The sequence below is a fragment of the Pararge aegeria genome, chromosome 1 (assembly GCF_905163445.1).
Source record: "Pararge aegeria chromosome 1, ilParAegt1.1, whole genome shotgun sequence".
In the NCBI taxonomy this organism is placed as follows: domain Eukaryota; kingdom Metazoa; phylum Arthropoda; class Insecta; order Lepidoptera; family Nymphalidae; genus Pararge; species Pararge aegeria.
The window spans coordinates 6114349-6134182 of record NC_053180.1 but is presented as its reverse complement, the minus strand read 5'-3'; the positions used below and the strand labels follow the sequence as shown (position 1 = coordinate 6134182).

Genomic DNA, 19834 nt, shown 5'->3' with positions numbered 1-19834 from the left:
TCGTTAGAAAAGACCTACACCCTTGAGTGGATAGACTGGTTAGTATTTCAAGATATCACTGTAAAATGTTCCACACAGTACGAGGAGACAACGTGATCGGATTCGATTCGATTAAACATTGCCATTATCAAATATTTTCTATTGATTTATTCTAGGAGTCAAATTATAAATTATATCTTTTTATTAAAGCGGTGACATCCTAGGCTAGATATCGGCTTCATTTTAACTTTTCTAAGTGTTCTAAGTGCGTTTTAAGTATTTAAAATGTCACTTGCTTCAACGTTGAAGGAGAACATTGTGAGGAAACCCCCATAAGTCATCATCATCACTTAAGACTTTACGCTGGTAAGTGTAAAGTCCAATAACCCGTTATTAGACTTTACACGCCTTTAAGAACATTGTGGAGAAGTAAGCAGGTTTCCTCACAGTGTTTTCCTTCACCGCTAAACAAATTCTTTAAAAGGCACGTTCTCGGAAGAGTTAAGAGTTCGTGCCGCATATTTGTCGCCCTTCCGAAAGCGAGACCCATATGCTAGCCTGAAAGGTCTAAATAATTTTCTTGTTATGTGCGTTTTAAGCAATTAAAATTTCATGCTTTAACGATGGAGGGAAACATGCCTGAAATTCTTCCATAATGTTCCCAAAGGCGTGTGAAGCTCTACGCACTGGGCGTGGAGGTCTACGGCCTAAACCGTTCTCATTATGAGAAAAGTATTTTTTTAATTCATCCCAAAATATTAATCGATAACTAAGAATAACGTAACTACGTAAATAAATTGTTAGATGTTACTCAGTTTTTCTATCGAGAAAATTTTACTCACACGGACAACTATTTGGTCAGAAATATGATCAACAAAACAAATCTTTATTGTTTAAGATTATTAATAGTCAAAGGTATTTCAAGCAGCAGGCATTTGAATACTTCATTTATTTACTGAGTCGCGACGCAGTACTGTGTAAATGGGCTACGACGTTTAGTAACGCCGCCGAACCTTAACCTTGACCTGTCAACTGGACAGCGACGAGTTACAGACTTATGAATCCTCCAAATTATAATAAAAGATGCTTTCAAAGAACATTAAGCTTAATGTGCTATAATCCACGACGACTAGACAATTTACGAACTACGGAGTCACTTTTAATTTCTTTCTTAATCATTAGCGAACGCCCGCCGACGTCTGTTTATAATTTTTTGACTAAATTATCGTTTTATCATTAAAAGTACTGTCCTCAGATCAGCTGCAGAGTCTGAAGCTGTATTGGGAGCTCACCAAATTCAGTAACAACTGACCTTTCGTAAGGAATCTGAGCACAGTTGACAATACGTTTGCAGCTTTGAGGTAATTTTTTAGCGGATAGAAAAAAACAAAGTAATTTTATTATACATACGCGATGCGCTAGGGGGGAAGTACCTACAATGTAACAAAGCACTTCTTACTTAGGAATGTCAACTATGACAAATCGCCACACATTTACAGGTAGGTACTTACCGTGTACAAAACGAAGCATGTTAACTTAAAAACCTATGCTAAAAATACATGTACCCATACTTTTTTTTACTGCGTGTATTAGAATTAAAAATGAAGCCGTGATAGCCTGGTGATTACGGCTTCGGCTTTCCTTTCGGGGGACAGAGTTCTATCCCCGGCACACATCTCCAACATTCCGGGCTTATGTGCGTTTTTAATTTAAGCAATTTATATATCACTTGCTTAACCGGTGAAGGATAAACAACCTGCATGCCGGAGAGTTCTCCATAACGTTCTCGACGCCGTATGACGCGACTAACCCGCACTTGACCAACGTGGTTGATTACGGCTTAAACCCTTCTCATTCCAAGAGGGGATCCATGACCTATAGCGGTGATGGGTTGATGATTATGTGTATTAAAATTAATAATAACCTCGAGGTTGTCACCTCCAGACTTAAAAGGTGCTTATAGATTTTTTTTCCATTTAATAAAACTTACTCTTTGTGACATATGTTTTTTCAAGTTATGAAAGCAGTATCGCCTGCCACGAGTGGTGATAACTTAGTGGTTAAGGCTTCGGTCTTGCTCTCGCGGCGCCCGAGTAGGATCCCAGGCACGCCCCTCAAGTTTTCTAAGTTACATGCGTTTTACGCAATTAAATAGCAGCTTAGTTGTTCAAAGCGCTCAGGCCGCGATTGCCAGAAAGTAGCTGGTACAAATGCTTTAAGCTTCGAAAATTTCTATATGCGTTTTAAATTTATAAAATTGATAATTCCTCCAAGTGCTCCAATTCCTCCAACTAATTAAAATTATAAAAAAGCAATGTGGCATCTCTCGTTTCAAACGTGTCCCATTGTAATATACCTTTGAAAAAACCGTTCGAAACTGCAATGGGTCCTACTAGATGGTGCTACAGTCGCTATAAGATTGATATAAATGATACTAACTTCGTTGGCTAAAACGCTCGGGTAGCTATTTTCAAATTTTATCTGCATTTTAAATTTATAAAAAAACTAGCCGTTTCCCGCCCGCTTCGCTGGGCGAATTGAAAAAGGAAATAAATTACATTTTATGTTTCATTTTTATTTTATTTTTTCATATTTTTATTATTCTCCTTTTTTTTTATTTTTGTATGAACATAAATAGGCCCCGCGGATAGAACTGTAAGCATCGATATTGTTTAGACTTACTCAAATTCCAAATCCATCCATTTAGCCTGTATCTTTCATCCAGGTGATTTTTCTCACTAATATTCATTGTAACTTTCAATGTGCAATCATTATAACATTTCCGTGCCTTTCTTCCAAAAATTAATAATAATTGACATGAAGAAAAAAATTTGAAATGAGCATTGAAAGTTTAAGTTAAAGTCATTGCAAGTCTCATATGTGAAGTTTAAATCTGTCTAGGTTCAAGTGCGCCGAACTTTCTGTTAACTAAATTTTTTTCCGTGACATCAATTTTTTATAGAAAATTAATTGTGCATGTTTTTTATGAATTCTATTGGAATAAGTAACTAAATTTCTTTTCCACATCTCATGTGCTTGTAAAATGCATTCATTTTAATCTGTTACATTTCCGCGATCCCGCAATAAAAGAATTCGTCGGTTATGTAGTCTGCAAAAGTAAAATGAATGTAAAATTCTTAGTCCGTTGATTGGATAGCTACATGTAAAGTTAAGGTTTTGAAACCTCTCAATGACTTTTTCTCCGCTGCCGAAAAGACGATTGTTGTAAGGAAATACACGAATATACCTACATACACGAAGATCCCCACCAAATTTGGAGTCTGTAGAAGTTACAGGTTAGAAATAAAATTTTTTGATTTTCACACCTACCCCCGCAATTCCTGTCAGAAGTAGACTTTATTGAAATCCATTTTGAGATGTTCTTTATGTGAATAATAAAAGATTCCTACTATATTTAGAATTTTTAGAAGCTATATTTCGAAATTGAATTTTTTTTATTTTTAACACCCACCCCCGCGAACCTTATTGGAGGTGATTCATTGTAAAATCCGCTCGAAGATAATTTTTATATTACATATAGAACACTCTCACTAAATTTGGAGTCTATAGGAGCTATCGCTTGGAAATTGAAAATTTTCATTGTTAACGCCCCCGCAATCTTCTTTGGGGTGGGATATCGTAAAATTTGTTCATAAATCATTTTTACATCACTTATAGAAAATTCCTACAAAATTTGGAGCTTGTAGGAGCTTTAGCTGGAAAATTAAAAATATTAATTGTTAATACCCACCCCCGCAACCCCCTGTGGGGTGAGCTATCGTAAAATTCGTTCATAGCCTATTTCTACACCTCTTACAGAAGATTCCTACCAAAACAGGAACCTAACCTAAAAAACGGGAATTGTTCATTGTTAACGCCCCCGCAATCCCCTTTGGGGAATGAATTTCTTAAAATCTATTCATAGCTGACCTCTACATAGCAAAAGTAATATTCCTACCAAGTTTCACGTTTCTAAGTCTTATGGTTCCCGAGATTTCATGGTGAGTGACTATATAGATGGGAATTCTTCGATTATCATCGAAATTTTTAACTTTTTATCGGGCTTTTTTAAAATTTTCTTACATGCAAAACTTTCTCCTGACAATTCTGAAGATAAAAAAAAAGCCCAATTGGTCCAGCCGTTCTCCACTACCGTGAGTAGATTCTTAGCTGAATGTAAAAAACCATAATCCGTTTAATACACTCTGTTGAAATCCATGAAAACAAAAGAATCAAGAGAAAATGCTTATCTTTTGTTTTTATTAGCGGGATAAATGTTCATAAAAGTAAAACAGCAATAAAAAAATGAAGGAATGTTGGAATTCAAAAAATAGATAGCCATAAACCATCTAGGAAAAATTTCGCATCGAATGGTGGTAGTTTCATGTCGATACGATCAGTGGTTTAGGCGTGATTGAGCCTCAAACGAAGACCATTTTCATTATATATATATATATATAGATAAATAGCACTTAAATTTATAAATAATCATGAATTAAGAAAACATCATCAGAAAACTTGCATTTATCAAAGCTAGATCTCGGCCGGAGTGGTTGATTACGGCCCTTCTCTTTCTGACAGGAGACCCCCACCCGTGGTACTGAGTTGAAACGATGATGTTACGAAGAGTGCACGTTGTAGTGGTACCAATGACAAAGAGTCGAGCGTCGTGGGAATACGATGATCGCCTACAAACCCGCATTGGGGCAGGGCGGTGGGAAAACTCTCTAATTCTCTCTCTCTCCTACGTGAGAGGAGGCGTGCGCCCAGCAATAAGGCATTGACATCAGAATGAGAACACAGTTTCACGGACGGACATTCCAATTGTTTTTTTATTTTATTTATATTAACAGTTGTACTTTACGAATAAATACAATTGGTATATATTATTGGTACACTGTGTACCATGTGAGACATAATTTCAGCTTACTGCCACAAAATAAACTTACCGTGACGGTTTACAATATACATGACTAACATGTACAGCGGGCATTGTTTCACATTCTTTTATCTAGTGACAATAAGTACCTAATGACTTGCGACTAAGTTTATGACAGTCAGCAGCTATTTAAAGACTAAGGCCATATCTGAATGTAACTTTTGGAGATAAACTCTGAATCAACATAACTATCACTGAATGGTTGACAGGCAACGCTTTAACGTCCGAAACGAATCAATCCAATGTAAAACCTTCAGATCGCTGGTTGAATTTAGAACCTACTTCTATCCTTTACCTAATCCGTGGAAGTAGTTCCCTTCCGATATTTAAGAGTCGTCTGAAGGACTACTACCTCTCTTTGAGTGATGGAATTTTAAGTAGATTCTTTATATTCTTTCTTATAAATTGTGTGTTAAAATCTACTTTAATATATTATGTTTGTTATATATCTATATTATATATTATTTATATTTTATATTTTACGTATATTTATTTAAATTATATATATGTATTTGTATCTTTACATTTTGGTATTTATGTGTCAACACTCTTACTATCCCGTCTCTTGCTGTAAGTCCTATCTACAAAGGTTGCCTGTAAGAGATTGCGTGCAGCAATACGGCCGCTTTTGCATGTCTACATTGTGTACTGTATACTCCTTACTGTTTCTTTTCCTGTATGTTATACGTGCAATAGTGTTTCTTCTTCTTCTTCTTCTATCTTTCCCTACACTTCTTTGTAGATATGGATAGCATTACTAAATTCAATATGTAGAATTACTTCGGGCATAAACAGGGCTCTATGAGGCGAGGAAAAGCTAACCTAACTATTATAGTAGTTTGTTTTTTACGGTTTTTAAACCCAAAACCGGCCTATTTAAAGGCAAGGGTCGCGTCTGAGAATGAGAATGGTTTAGGCCGTACTCCACCAAGCTAGCCAAGTTCGGATAGGTAGACTTGGCACATCTTTGAGAAAATTATGGAGTAGCCCAAGACACGCAGAGTGCCTGACAAAGTTTTCCTTCCCCGTTAAAGCAATTGATATTTAAGAAGAAGAAAAAGTATTTATTGCACATACAAATAGAAAGCCAGGTTAACAAAAAAAACGATAATATACATATGCACAAAGGCGGCCTTATCGATTGAAGCGATTTCCTCCAGACAACCTTTGGTTGAAGAAACATTACAGAAAACGGGATAGTGCAATACCCAAATTGTGCTAATTATATACATAACATACTAATACTACATATATATAGTTAAAACATATATATTTATATATATGTATGCACAGCTATCTTAGTACCTATAACACAAGCTACGCTTACTTTGGGACTAGATGGCGATGTGTGTATTGTCGTAAGATATTTATTTTATTTATTTCTTTAGATGACATTTGATAGTGGCTAATGAAGTTAACAAATTGCATGGCTTTCCGGTTGGCGCTTTATTAATAAAACATGTGTTTGCATCAGGTTTTGCGCACTAATGTCTGTCACGTATGTCCAGTTACTCAGTTCACTTTCTGTGATTTCGCAAACACCACTTGTCTGGATTGCGAACGTTATCTCTGACTCAATAAATAATCTGGTCTATAATATTTCTCGCACCTACCATAGGTGCGAGAAATATTATAGACCAGTACTGCCAAACACCGAGCTAATTTTATCCCTATAAAATGGCACCACCCAGCTACCATGTTCAGTTTAAAAATATATATATATAGCTCGTTACATCCATGCATCATAATGCAAAAATACGATTTCCTGCCTCGGCCTTATAGGCGAAGGTTTTCCACTTACCGTCAGGTGGGACATCTGCTTGGTCCGTCAATTATTAATATAGGATAAAAAAAAAATTGTATGTGTATGTGCTATGTAGCGATAAGACCGCTATAATTTTACACTTGTATTAAATTTTTATTTCAAATTTTTCTGTATGTTTATGAGGTGTGCAATAAAAGTATTAACTAATTCATTCTTTCAATCATTCATCAAATACAATGAACAATAAGTTTAATTTGCTAAACTTCGCAAAAAGCGGGAGAATCTGTACGGTGTTATTTATAACATTTACTCCACACTTAGCAATTGTTCATTGTAAAGTTAACATCTCCCGAGGATGATGCGGTTTCGGGGAAAAAACTTGAAATAGAAGTACCTTTTAGAGTAACTCCTGCTTTTCGCGAATTATAGCAAAGGTAAGTAACGCCTGCTTCTATTCAATATCGTACATCGACATCTATTCAGGCATTCAAAAGTTTAAGAGGAAGAAAGAAACTCACATATGTACATACATGAACTCCGAAAACATATCACGCGTTTTGTCTCGTCGTTGCGTTGCATAAAAAACAGCACTCAAAGGAAATTAAAAACATTTTTTTCTTTTTTAGCGTGACGTTCCAGCCAGCCCGCATAAATAATAGAGTTATTAAGTTAATAACAGTGTCCTTATTGCCTCGTTTTCTTCAAACAACAGAATTATCTAGGTCGCACTTGATAACTGGGACGAGTTTAGTCATATTCAGTCATTGAGTGATAATGGAAGACGGATTAGAGAACTGCCTCTGTAATGTTACTATAGTGGGATTGTTTTTACAAATTTCAAGGAATCCCATTCGATCGCGGGTCGGGCAATACAGCATTGGGTGTTTTGGCATGAGATTCTCGTGACTTTTAGCCTGAAGTTAAGAAATAGGCGATGTCCTACCTCGGCTTTAGAAACCACGTCAAGCACTCGGTTTTGGATATCTAAGCTAGGCTTGTTGAGTTTTAGTAAAAGTAGAGCTTTATAGTAGTACTATCGCCATGCTTATTTCTGCCGCTAAGCAGCATTGTTGCAATGCTGTGTTCCAGTCTGATGAGCGGGGTTGCCAATGTTATTACAGGCTCATGAGAATTAACACCTTTGCCTAAAATTGATGGTCACAGAACGGCATGCCGCTGGACGTTGATATAAAATATCTTTACATAGAAAACTAAAACATATATATACTTTTTGACACGAACTGCATCTATACTATCTAGGTGCTTGTAGATGGTATGCGTGACAATAATATCATAGAATAATGTTTTTTACGATATCCTTATAATATTTTCGCGTGATACAGGTATCATTCTATTGGGATCGATTTCAATATTTCAACTGCCGTGTCAGTAACTCTCTGATACAATTGTGACTTGCAGTCCATTGGACAAAAAAGTGTTGTGCGAGAACGTATTTAGCAAACGCGTCGCCTCTAGATCGTATTACTACTTAAAGTAATTATAATAAAGTTTCTGTTTTAAAAACCAACTTGTCTACCTACTTATAAATATGATTTAAACGGATTTTATAAACGGAAGGGTGCTAATTCAGAATTTTGTACCTAATTTAATGAGCGCGGAAGTTCTTACGACTTACTTACTTATAATAAACTAGTTTTGTCAGGATATTCGCCCTAGTTGAGTGCCATTTTGATTGGTAAGTTGAAATTTGTTATACATTTCAAAAACAAAATAGGGATTCAATTTTCATGCAAAGGCGACTGCAGACCATCATCATCATATCAACCCATTACGGGCCCACTTCAGAGCACAGGTCTCCTCAGAGCAGAAGGGTTAAGGCCGTAGTCCACCGCGCTGGCCAAGTGGGAAACTTTACACAACTTTAAGAACGTTTCGGAAAGCTTTCAGACTCTTTCCCTTCACTGTTCACACACACACACACATCAACCGATAGACGTCCACTGCTGGACATAGGTCTTTTGTAGGGAGTTCCAAGTTCCACGATTCTGAGCCGCTTGGATCCAACGGCTACCTGCTACGCGCTTAATGTCGTCTGTCCACCTCGTTGGAGGTCGACCAACGCTGCGCTTACCAGTACGGGGCTGCCATTCCAGCACCTTGGGACCCCAACGTCCATCCTTTCTCCGAACTATGTGCCCGGCCCATTGCTTGCACTTAAGCTTCGCGACTCGTTGAGCTATGTATTCACTGTTCATGGAAGTAATATATTAAATTTCTCAAATTAAAAACGCACATAACTCCGAAAAGTTAGAGGTGTGTGCCGGGTAGCGAACTCAGTCCCCCCGAAAGGCATTCCGAAGTTCTAATCACTAAGACCATAGACAATACTAATTAACATCACTGCCGGAAACGAAAACTAAATGTTGCAAGGTTTTTTTGTAACGCCGTGATATTGTAATAAAGAAATTTCGAAAGAGCGAAGTAATTCTTTAGTTATGATTTCTTTTATTGAGTCACCATGAAATGTAAGAAATTTGTAAGCTCGGACCGGATCGAACCTAGGTTACTTATTTATATTTTACTACAAGTTAGCCCTTGAGTGCAATCTCGGTCTGACCTGTTAGGGGTATGGCAGTTAAATTACGCATAGGCGATGCCATTTAGAAAACGATTATGGGACATATATTCGGTTTTAAATCAGCATCGTACCAGAGCACGATACAACTTTCACGGCATGTCTGGGTCGGTATAGGGGAGCCAGGGAAAATTTAGAAATTTCCCAAATTTCCCTGCCGGAAATCGAACCAGGGAACTCCCCCTTATAAAAGAGCCGTCACCACTGCGCTTAGGAGGCCGACTATCCACTGAGATCTGATATGGAAGACCAGCAGCGAGACGTTAATAATATGAGAATGGCTGTAAAAACAATACTATATTCTGACTCAACGCTGAAACTAATAAGTATGAGTAATTTTAAATGTCCCCGCCGCTACGATCTTTACAAAGCGAACAATAGAGCCTTCGTGCATGTAATTTGTTGAAAGGTATCTTAGGATAAAAATACACCAATACCTAAAATCTGTATTTAGTTTTAAACAGCGCGTTCTCAAAGCGGTCTCATAGCGAAAGGATGGGTCGCGTCGGCTACTTCAAAGACTCGGCACGGACTGCACCCCACTATATTATTTCTGCCTTCTACCTCATTGTAGGCGGTTTAGGTGAATGAATGAATAAACTTTTATTGTAGACCGCAGAGAAAATTCACAAAAAAAAAATACAATAAAGCGATATGGTAAAGGAAGTATGGATATATACACACTAGCTGTGTTATTAGTTTTGTTGTAGGAGGCTTAGGCCGTGCTAGTAATCACCCTTATACCAAAAAGACGTGACACGAATCGATTTAGTGTTCTATTACTATTTTCTTAATAAGAAAAAATTAAATGAATAAGGTTCTAAATGGTTAAATTATATTATAGCTACATGTTATTTTTTAAACAGCTTCAAAAATAGCCTGCAGGTGTAGGGTATAACCCGTAAAAACGAATCCTTCCCCTGGTAAAAAAATTGCCTAGAAAAGTCTTAACAAAATCGATTCTACCCTTCCGAAGATATTCCAGAACCGACAAATTTAAAACCGTTTTTGAAATACTTTGCACTATCGATCAGATAATCATAATATGAGTTTATTAAAAGTCAGTTTTAAAATCGCACAGAACTAAAAGTTTCTCTTAATTGCTATCTTGACGAAACGGGTTATATTACTATCCAGCGATCGTTAACGACATCTAGTAGCAGTACACAGTACTATTTCCAGAGCCGTAATATAATTGAATGTAATCTTACACAATCTACACTCGTAGCACCACCTAATGGCAACCCACAGAACTATTCAAAATATTATAATCAAGGTCAAAACAGACCAAGCGTAAAACTGCACAAACATGAAGGAGCATTCATATGAAAATTTAAACAATGTTAACTATTGCTAAATATAAGGTTGTAAATAGGTAAAGACTAGTAGAAAGACATAGATTAAACATTATTTACAGTTGTTGATATATCTATAATAGGCCAGCAATACTGTTGTTACAAGTAAAATTAATTATTTTATGATTAAAAAAAAAAAATTCAGACAGCTCAGATACCTCAAATTTGACAAAAAAAAATCCATTATCTTGGAAATCCATCCAGAATCCAGTTCGGTCGATCTACTTTAAAGGAAGAATTTCCAAACAATGCTTGAATGAGCACGCTGAATTACTGTTTTGCAAAAATGATCAAAAATGCTTACCTCTGTTGTAGGGGCAGGGGAGATTGTAGGTGGGGGAGGGTCGTCGGCACTCGATATCGCCCATGACGCTGTAAACGCCAACACAGCCAAGAAGAATGTCCTCCGACGCAGCATTCTTAATCTGAAAAAAATTCTGAAGGTTATATTTTTTATACCATTTATTACCAGTTGGTAAAATATGGATCAATGTTCTAATTCTCTCTCCTATGAAGCCAGTGAGATATTAATAGGATGAGCTTGCGGATGATAACAATAGAAGTGCCTTAACTTGAAGAGGTTTCCTAAATCTTCAAACACAGTTTTAAAAATCTTATTTCTGGAATCTTTGTTTTGATGTATAACATAAGACACCACTCTATGAGTTTTAACACTATTCAGCTTAGGTTGTATCAATGATTCAACGCACTAAGTATTATATTGTTACGACTAACAATTTGAATTTTTTATATTCCATTTTAATGGTTTCTAACATCCTACGGGTACAAGAATGCAAAATTGCTAGTCAGTAGGTTCTAACTAACTGATATCATAGCCCTCTACTAGCCTCCAATTATTTATCCAAACAGAACCTAGGATTTATCGAGAAGTCCACAAATTTTGTATCTTCACGTTAAAAATCAACCTATAACTGGCATTTTTAACGTGAATTTGAATTAGCAATGTTATTATTTGGTTTGATTTCAAAGCCACAGCACCAAAAAAGGTGTTCATAATATTTGAAAACTAATTAACTTGTAACTCAATGGACATAGTTTAACTTGAAAACAGAATTTTTATTAACCACACATAATATAACACAATATTTAACTACCTTAAGTTTAAATATCACTTTAAAAATATTAGTAAGTTTAGTATTTCGTAATTATTAAATACATAAAGAAAGATGTTCAGCATTTAAAGAGACCTTGAAAATATTTAAATAAACTGTCAATTGAATTATGAAAATGAAAAATTAATGAATCACCTGTGTTGTCTTGTTTACTTGTAGAGGTACAAATGATACATTTTATTAAATAATGCCACAAATTATTATTCAAGTGGCAAGATCATTTCAACAAGTAACAATACTTTTTTTTACTACAAAACAGACAACCTCAAGTAGTCAAAGTTTTTTGCAGTGACCTCTAATTATCATTCAGTGTTATGAAGTTCCCTTGAGATTAGAATAAATTATTCTATTACGACTAGTAATTGAATTCAGAGGATTTTAAGTAAACTAAACTGACTGACAACAATAATTAGTTGCAGCAAAGTGCTAGTTTTCTTTCACGATCCCATCTGTGGTTTATGTGGCACTTAACGTAACACAAATTCGCATGTTTTTTAATTTTTTTATGATGAATTGATAATAATAAGTGTATAAAGAACAATTACTTAGTACTCCCACAACTTATAGATACTTAAAGATTTGATAATTAACCACTAGAATACCATAAAATCATTTAAACTATCTATCTGTACTAATAATAATGCTGAATAGTTTTGTTCTTGTTTGTATTAACCTACTAATATTGACAACCAGTCTAGATTTGAAAATTCTTTTTTGCATTTGATAGCCAAATACTGACAAATATACTGCATGGTCTGCTTTGCACCTAAATTGCTAGATTGTTTGCACAAATCTCAGTAGTGATGAATGGCTTTTTCCCTATTAATATAGCTCAATGCATAATATAGTACTTGTAGCATATAGTAGTAATTTGGATGGCAGACTGACTGCCGAGTTTGCAGCGACGCTGCTTTCTGAGTCCAAGGCTGTGGGTTCGATTCCAACAACTGGAAAATGTATGTGTGATGAGCATGAATGTTTTGCAGTGTCTGGGTCTTTATATGTATGTTGTAAGTATTTATGTATATTATTGATAAAAATATTCATCAGTCATCTCAGTACCCGTAACCCAAGCTATGCTTACTTTGGGGCTAGATGGCGATGTGTGTGTACGACGTATATATATATATATATATATATATATATATATACGTCGTATACACACATCGCATCGTCGTATACTATATATATATATATATATATATATATATATATATATATATATAGTTTTTTTAGTTAAATTTATAGTGTATTGATTGTGTGAGAATTTAGGTAAGCAAGTAGGTACTGTGTGGGATGTCATGATGCTCATCTGGAACAATAGGAAGATCTTGCTCTGATCGAGTGTTTGTGCTAGGGGACCAGGCCCAACCATTCATCTTTGGTAGATGTATATATGGTACTGAGAATCTTTGCTCGCACAAAGCAGGATCTTTGTGGCGCTATTTAAATAGGTAATGTTGAAACCGCCACAGCACCGATCAGAAACCACCAACAGAAATTCTGATTGACCAGCCAATCAGAATTTAAATAAAATATTGTTTGCAGCAACAAATTAAAAATGATTACTATAAAAATTATCACTTAAAAGAAATCCCTGCTAAGCAACCTAAAGCTTACAAAAACCCTATGCTGTTTTCCTCCTGTTATCTCAGTAATTTTAGTGACAAACATTAAATCCAAATAATACCAGCTAATAAAATAGAAATCATCCTCAGCCTATTAATCATCCCTCTAAAGGGTATTGAACAACCATACTGCTAAATGCAATAACAACTATAATAATTCAACAAAATAATACCAAAAAGTATTTTTATTTTGGCATTTCTTTTTAAAAAAAAGTTAATGATAAACCAAATTGAAACACATGGACAATAGAGCCCAGCTTAACCACCTCCAAACACAACTGATAGCTTAATAAGCTGAAATAAAGTTCCATATCATCGCGAGAAACACTCCTACTCAGTATTTTTTCTAGTATTTGTATAAACCATGAATGGAATGATGAAGTCGCCTAAGATGGAACACGCTTGCCTAGAAGATGCCTATTTACTCTAGGGAAAAGGCGCACTAATGTTTTAAAACGTCACCGGTTAGGTCTCGAAGTGAATGTTCAAAACGCCAACCCATCGAAGGCTATTACCCATTTTTATTACTAAACTTACATTAATATGAAGATTCTTTGAAAATATTCCTATTTATTATATTCTATCGTACAATTAACCTTTATACATTTTGTTTAAGGTAGATCATTAAGACTATTGTTATCACTTTAAATCACATGAAACATTTTCAATTTTCCAAAAGTTATTGACATAATCAGCTTGACATTGATGACCGAGCTTTCAAAATGTTGTTCTGACGGATAGAATTTTTTTTTCTTTATTCTTTCTCGTAAGAAAAGGGCAAAGGTATATCACCGTACAGACAAACACAGATAGATAAAACAAGGTTTTTTTATTTTTTTTTATTTGACGATGTTCTAGTTCTCGTTCGTTCTAGCACAGAACACTGAAAAAGTGTGCTTTTGACCCAGTAAAGCGGAAAAGGTTAATTGGGATGTAGTTTATCAAACATTACCAACCCACAAAATTTACGAAAATGCTAAAAGCTATTGATACCAAAATTATTCACGAAGCAAATGTTTAGAAAAAAATACTAACGAATCATTCTTTTAAAAACCGATACATAGGTTATCATCATATAAGTATTTACATTTATTATCCACCATAACTTACATCAGAACGATACCTTTACATTATTTGGAAATTATAACTGATATAACTAGATTTGCCAAGGTTGCGTTGGTTAACTTCGTGATTTTTGTCACGTGGGACCACCGTTTCCGTTTGGAAAGGCGGCAAACAGTTTCTTATTACTGGAGACTATGGAGGGTAGAGGTAAGGAGAGTCATCTTATATGGGAGAAAAGTTGAAAAAGTGTCCAGTTGATACGCTAAATAACAGTACAAAAATCCTCCACAATGGCGCTGGTGGATGCACAGGGTATGGTATGAATGTAGCAAGAGTTAAAAAATTTAATGTCATTATCGACTAAAGTAGTTAATTATTGAGAATTTCAACAACTTACGTTGTACAAAATATTGTGGTAAATATAACCTTACTTCCTTGTTTATTTTTCAAGCCTACTCTAACAATATTTATATTTGGCGCTTCTTTTAAGAGTTACCTTGATGCAAATGTGGCGCCATCCTAATTTAATACATTTTGACGACACTGTTTCATATACACAGATGATCCTCCTTACCTCTACCCTCCATACTGGAGACTAAACCACATAATATAATTCACAGAATAACTGTATTCGCAGATTAAAAATTATTGCATTAGTTAAATTTATTAGTATATGGCTCACACTCTTTTACCAAGGCAGTATTATAGCAGAGGTTGAGCCACACATTATTATATTTATAGCGTAAACACTCTCAAGGGGGGCAGAAGTCAGATGGGTGGTTTGTAGCAAAAATATGACAAAACCAACTCCATATAACATGAAATATGGGCATAGGTATAAAATGTTAATAAGCTCACTGGATATGGGCAATAACTAGGCAAGAAGAATAAAATAAGAATAACATTTGTATTTCTATGGTCATAACTGTCATCAATTATATATTTTTTTCTATATTCTTTTCTGTAGGGAAAAGGCGAAGGCACTGTGACTGACCTCAATTATACTATAGTAATAATAAAGGTCAGAGGGCGAAGGTATATCAATTTACAGCTGTCATAAACAAGCTCTTCTTCTTCTTCTTTTGATTTATGGCTTTTCGTAGTGATAAACAAGCTCTAGAGTACCTCTACCCTCCATACTCTAGAGGAACCGAGGAATGCGATAGCTGACAGTTGACAGCTTGTCACTTCAGAACTTGCGCAATTAGCAATTTGCTTTCCGACACTCCTTAAAATTGTTGTTGATGTTTTTATAAAACGTGCCTTTTGATATAAACTAAAATTAGAATGCCTTTAGATTATAGAAGATTTAATGGCCCCGATGATAGTATTTCTTATCAACGTTTTAATGCAGACTGTTTAAAAAGTTACGACGAGGTATATAGTGGATTATTTGATGAAAAAGGGCATCGTAAAGATGGACGCGAAATGAAAGAGGCGCGAGCCATGTGTAGGTTTTGTATGAGTTTACTATTAAAGGAATACTAATATTATGTATGTGAAAGTGTATCAGTAAGTTGGTTGCCTTTTTTCGTCTCGACCGCTGCACTGATCTCGATCAAATGCAAGGAGATAGCTATTGTTGATGCGGACATACGATTTAACTTTTTAGTCTGAGATATCAATGTGTTCTTGCACTATTTATAACTGAAACAAAGGCGGAAAGTCGCGAGCAACAGCTAGTGTATAAATTAAAAAATAATTATTTCTTTAAAATAACTTTGTTTGATTAGATGCTCGGGGGAACTTCGTGTCTCAAGCAAAAGGCTCATCATACATTGAGATGAATAAAACTAAAGTTGTCTGCTCTGTTTTCGCCCCAAGGGAGATCAGTCATCAAAATGAGTTCAGGTAAAATATTATTGAACAGTTTTACAATAATTTAGTTTACAGCTTTTGTCTAATTTGTATAATGATAGACAACATCTTGACCAATTGCAAGGGATTGATAGTAACATGATGGAAACATCAACCTGGATGGACTCGAAAAATTGGAGACCCTTAACTTTATAGAAAAAGTTATAAGTACTTAAAGTGTGGAAGTCCATGGGCTCTCCTCGTAAAATATGTTAATTTAATAGAAAGAACTCAACCGTTACTGTAACCGATAGTTACTTTTGAGTTATTGAATTGGTGTCATTTTATCTAATGAAAAGGAAACACCTGACTTATATTATGTGGTTTGTTATTATGTTATGTGTTTTGGTCAGTATTTGTTTTTTGATATTTGTAAATCTTCACTAAGTGGATAATATTGGTATCAATAACTTTTAACATTTTCTTAAATTTTGTGTGTTGGTCATTTTTGATAAACTATATCCCACTTAACCTGAGAAACTTAACCACTTCTTCTTTTTGTAAAAAATTTCTTTGTATAAAATTATTTGCAATATGAAACATTTATGATAAAAAAGATGTTTCTAATTTTTCAGTACAGTTGGTCAACTATTCTGTGAAGTGAAGTTTGCACCATTTTCCTGCCATCTTCAAAGACAGCCTCATGTTCCAGATGCAGAGGAAAAGGCACTGTCAGTAGCGTTGAGAAAAGCTCTTGAACCTACAGTGTGCTGCCATTTATTTGCTAACTTCCAAGTGAGTTAATTTATTACTCAAACCTTAATATTTATGCCATGTCAATCATACTTAATATATATGAAAAGGCAATGTGGTAGTGATCTCTGTAAAACAGGCTTCTAATTTTTCTTGTATAACACTTAATTCTGTAGCTTGCGATGGATCTGGTGTAAAAATTGTTTTGTTGGGCCTATGCACCTAGAAAGTACATAAAGAGGCTTTAGTGGAGTGTTCTAAGTTAGGGCTCCATCAAAAGGTCTATGCAATTATGATTTTAACAATGTTATCTCAGTCATTTACTAACCAATTTAAACAATCTTCTTTTTAAATAATATCCTACTAAAGTCCCATTGTCTGTTGTCAGATTACAATTTATTGGAGGTAGTCCTCAAATATAATATTAGGGATATATATGGTTTTTATTCTAACTTGTGCATTATCTTTTGCAATGCACCATTTGGATGGCCACCATAACACAAAATTGCATAGTACTAGAAACTAATAGTCTAAACTAGATTACCCATATATTGAATGTATGTTCTTCTAATATTGCCAATAAAAAAGTAAATACCATCGTCATCACCATTTCTTAATTTGTTTCAAGAGATGCTTTTTTTTATTATGCTTATAAATTGTTTCAGATAGACATATTTGTATACATCCTAGAGAATGATGGTGCATGTTTAGCAGCAGCAATCACTGCAGCTGGTTTAGCACTAGCCAATGGTGCTGTTCCTATGTATGACATTATAACTGCTAGTTCAATTGCTATTATTGGAGACAAGATGTTCATTGACCCAACTGAACGTGAAGAACATTTAGCCTTGTCTAGTCCAGAAACCAAACAAAACCATGGAGTTATCACAATGTCAAGGATGCATGGGTTAAAACAAATCGCTGACTTTCGCCAAATAGGCTCATTAGATGTTGATTGCATTCTCAAAGCAACAGATATTTTAGAAGAAGAATGTAATAAAATTGTTCCTAAAATACAAATGATACTAGTGCGTTATATAAATAATGGTATCATACAACAAAAGAAGTTAGCTGAAGCAGCAAAGGAACGGGAGGCTGCTTTAAAGATCAAAATGAAAGAATGGAGTTCTTCAATAATAAAAATATCTGATTGATGTTGTTTTGTTTAAATTTTAGTCCCATCTGCTTAGCTCAAGTCAAGCCATATATTATCTTATCATTCTCATAATAGAAACTCTACAAATATTAAAAAAAGTGTCCCAAGCTAACCTATATATGTGTTGCAGTTTCATTTCTTTTATCGTTATGCGTAAATTGTAATAAAGAGATCCTTGGTGTTCCTTCTTTATCCTTTTCCTTGATTATCCGATATTTGGTATCGGTGAGGTTGTCTTCCCAAAGGGTAAGCGACGGGCAGGTGATCGCAGGAGCGTAAGTATGCAGTAAGTATTATTTGGGCTATGATGAGTAGGTTGACTAGCAAGTACAGGCGTAGGGAAGGTAGGAACTCGTACAGACACAGGTGCCTTTGTCGTAGTGAGTTTGATTGATTCTGATTCTTGTGCGGCACTGGTTTCTCCTTGAACTTCTTCGTTCAGTAAGTATGCCGTAAGTATTATTTGGGCTATGATGTCCCCATATATGTATTGAAATAATTTTTGCATGCATCAATCCATTACCATTATTTAAAATGATACAACAATCGTTTACTTCCTGGAGAAATAATACTCCCATATCTTTTCATACTTAAGTTGAGAATTTTTGCAGGTATGCAGTATGCCATTTTGTAAGTGTATTAGTCGAACACAAGAAAAAAATTCATACCCTTTTCTTTTGGCCGTTTTTCAGCTAGGACCCAAAGATCATTTCTTTAAAGATATTACATGCAATCTCTTAGAGTACAAATTGAGGCCCTACATTTGACATCCTCCCAGGTGCATAGATGAGCACGTGTTTGTTTTCAGTTGTAGGCCCTGGGTTTGAATCGCGGCAAAGGCAATTTGGGAATTTTTAATGTAGGCAGTAAATATATATATATAATATTTATTTATTGAATAACATGAAAACCCAACACTTGTCGCATTTGAATGGCAATTTGTATTTTTTTGTTGGATAAAATAGAATAAAACTTTAATGTAGTCAACACAGATTTTCTTTTTTTCATAAATCATTATTTTCTAAAGAGCTTTAAAAAGCAGCCAACGTGTTAATGTAGGCAGTATATATATATATTATACCGCCATACTCTCTAACAAGGTTACCCTTATACCATCTTAGATTGAATCATTGCTTTGGTTGGACAAGCAAGGCCAATTTGTACCTCCTAGGTTTCAAAATGCAATATATATGGTTTATGTGGTGGCAACTTTACATAGTGGCTAGTTAAATTTGGTTACAACTGAGATACAGAATCAACCTCCAGATCTACAAAGGGGCAGAGAACTGCATGACTGAAAAAGGGCTTAACACATTTACATAGGACACTTGTGCATCACTTAGCAACTTTGAATTAATAATGTTAAACAAAAATAATATCCTAAAGAACTTCAGGGTGTTTAATGCTAAATTTTTTACTTAGCAATAAAAAATCTGATGTAGGTCTGTAGTTTTAAAAGTACCTTTACTATTATTTATTGGAGTTTACTCCTAAAGAATCGATTTTCATATATAAGGCGCCCGGTATGTGATGAATGACCGGTATGTTACGTTTTCGCTTTGCGAAGTTGCATGCCCGGCAACTGTGATGCGCAAACATGCAACGTCGCTTTCGTTTAATTAACTTATTTTTTTCCTATTTAAGTTACCAAGGAAACCAAATATTATG

At 35.0% G+C, this 19834-nt stretch overlaps 2 protein-coding genes across 2 annotated transcripts in view; one reads left to right on the top strand and one right to left on the bottom strand.

Moving 5' to 3' along the window:
• LOC120637836 (transmembrane protein 165) overlaps nt 1-14090 on the bottom strand; it is a 40493-nt gene extending 26403 nt beyond the window's left edge. The window contains exons 1-2 of the mRNA XM_039909878.1: nt 13933-14090; nt 10939-11059 (exon numbers count right to left, since the gene is read on the bottom strand). Of these exons, the coding sequence (XP_039765812.1) occupies nt 10939-11052 (114 nt within the window). The 5' untranslated portion in view covers nt 11053-11059; nt 13933-14090. The remainder of the gene's footprint in view (nt 1-10938; nt 11060-13932) is intronic.
• A 1546-nt stretch (nt 14091-15636) lies between these two features.
• LOC120624280 (exosome complex component MTR3) lies at nt 15637-18284 on the top strand. Its single transcript, XM_039890734.1, has 4 exons — nt 15637-15910; nt 16194-16311; nt 16893-17052; nt 17676-18284. The coding sequence occupies exons 1-4, from the start codon at nt 15748-15750 to the stop codon at nt 18162-18164; spliced, it is 930 nt and encodes a 309-aa protein (XP_039746668.1). The 5' UTR covers nt 15637-15747; the 3' UTR covers nt 18165-18284.
• The last annotated feature ends 1550 nt before the right edge of the window (nt 18285-19834 follow it).

Excerpts from the sequence above, each read along its gene's own strand:
- LOC120624280 (XM_039890734.1), top strand. The coding sequence starts at position 15,748 with ATGCCTTTAGATTATAGAAGATTTAATGGCCCCGATGATAGTATTTCT. Across the intron at positions 15,911-16,193 it reads GAAAGAGGCGCGAGCCATGT|ATGCTCGGGGGAACTTCGTG; the intron begins GTAGGTTTTGTA and ends TTGTTTGATTAG. Across the intron at positions 16,312-16,892 it reads AGTCATCAAAATGAGTTCAG|TACAGTTGGTCAACTATTCT; the intron begins GTAAAATATTAT and ends CTAATTTTTCAG.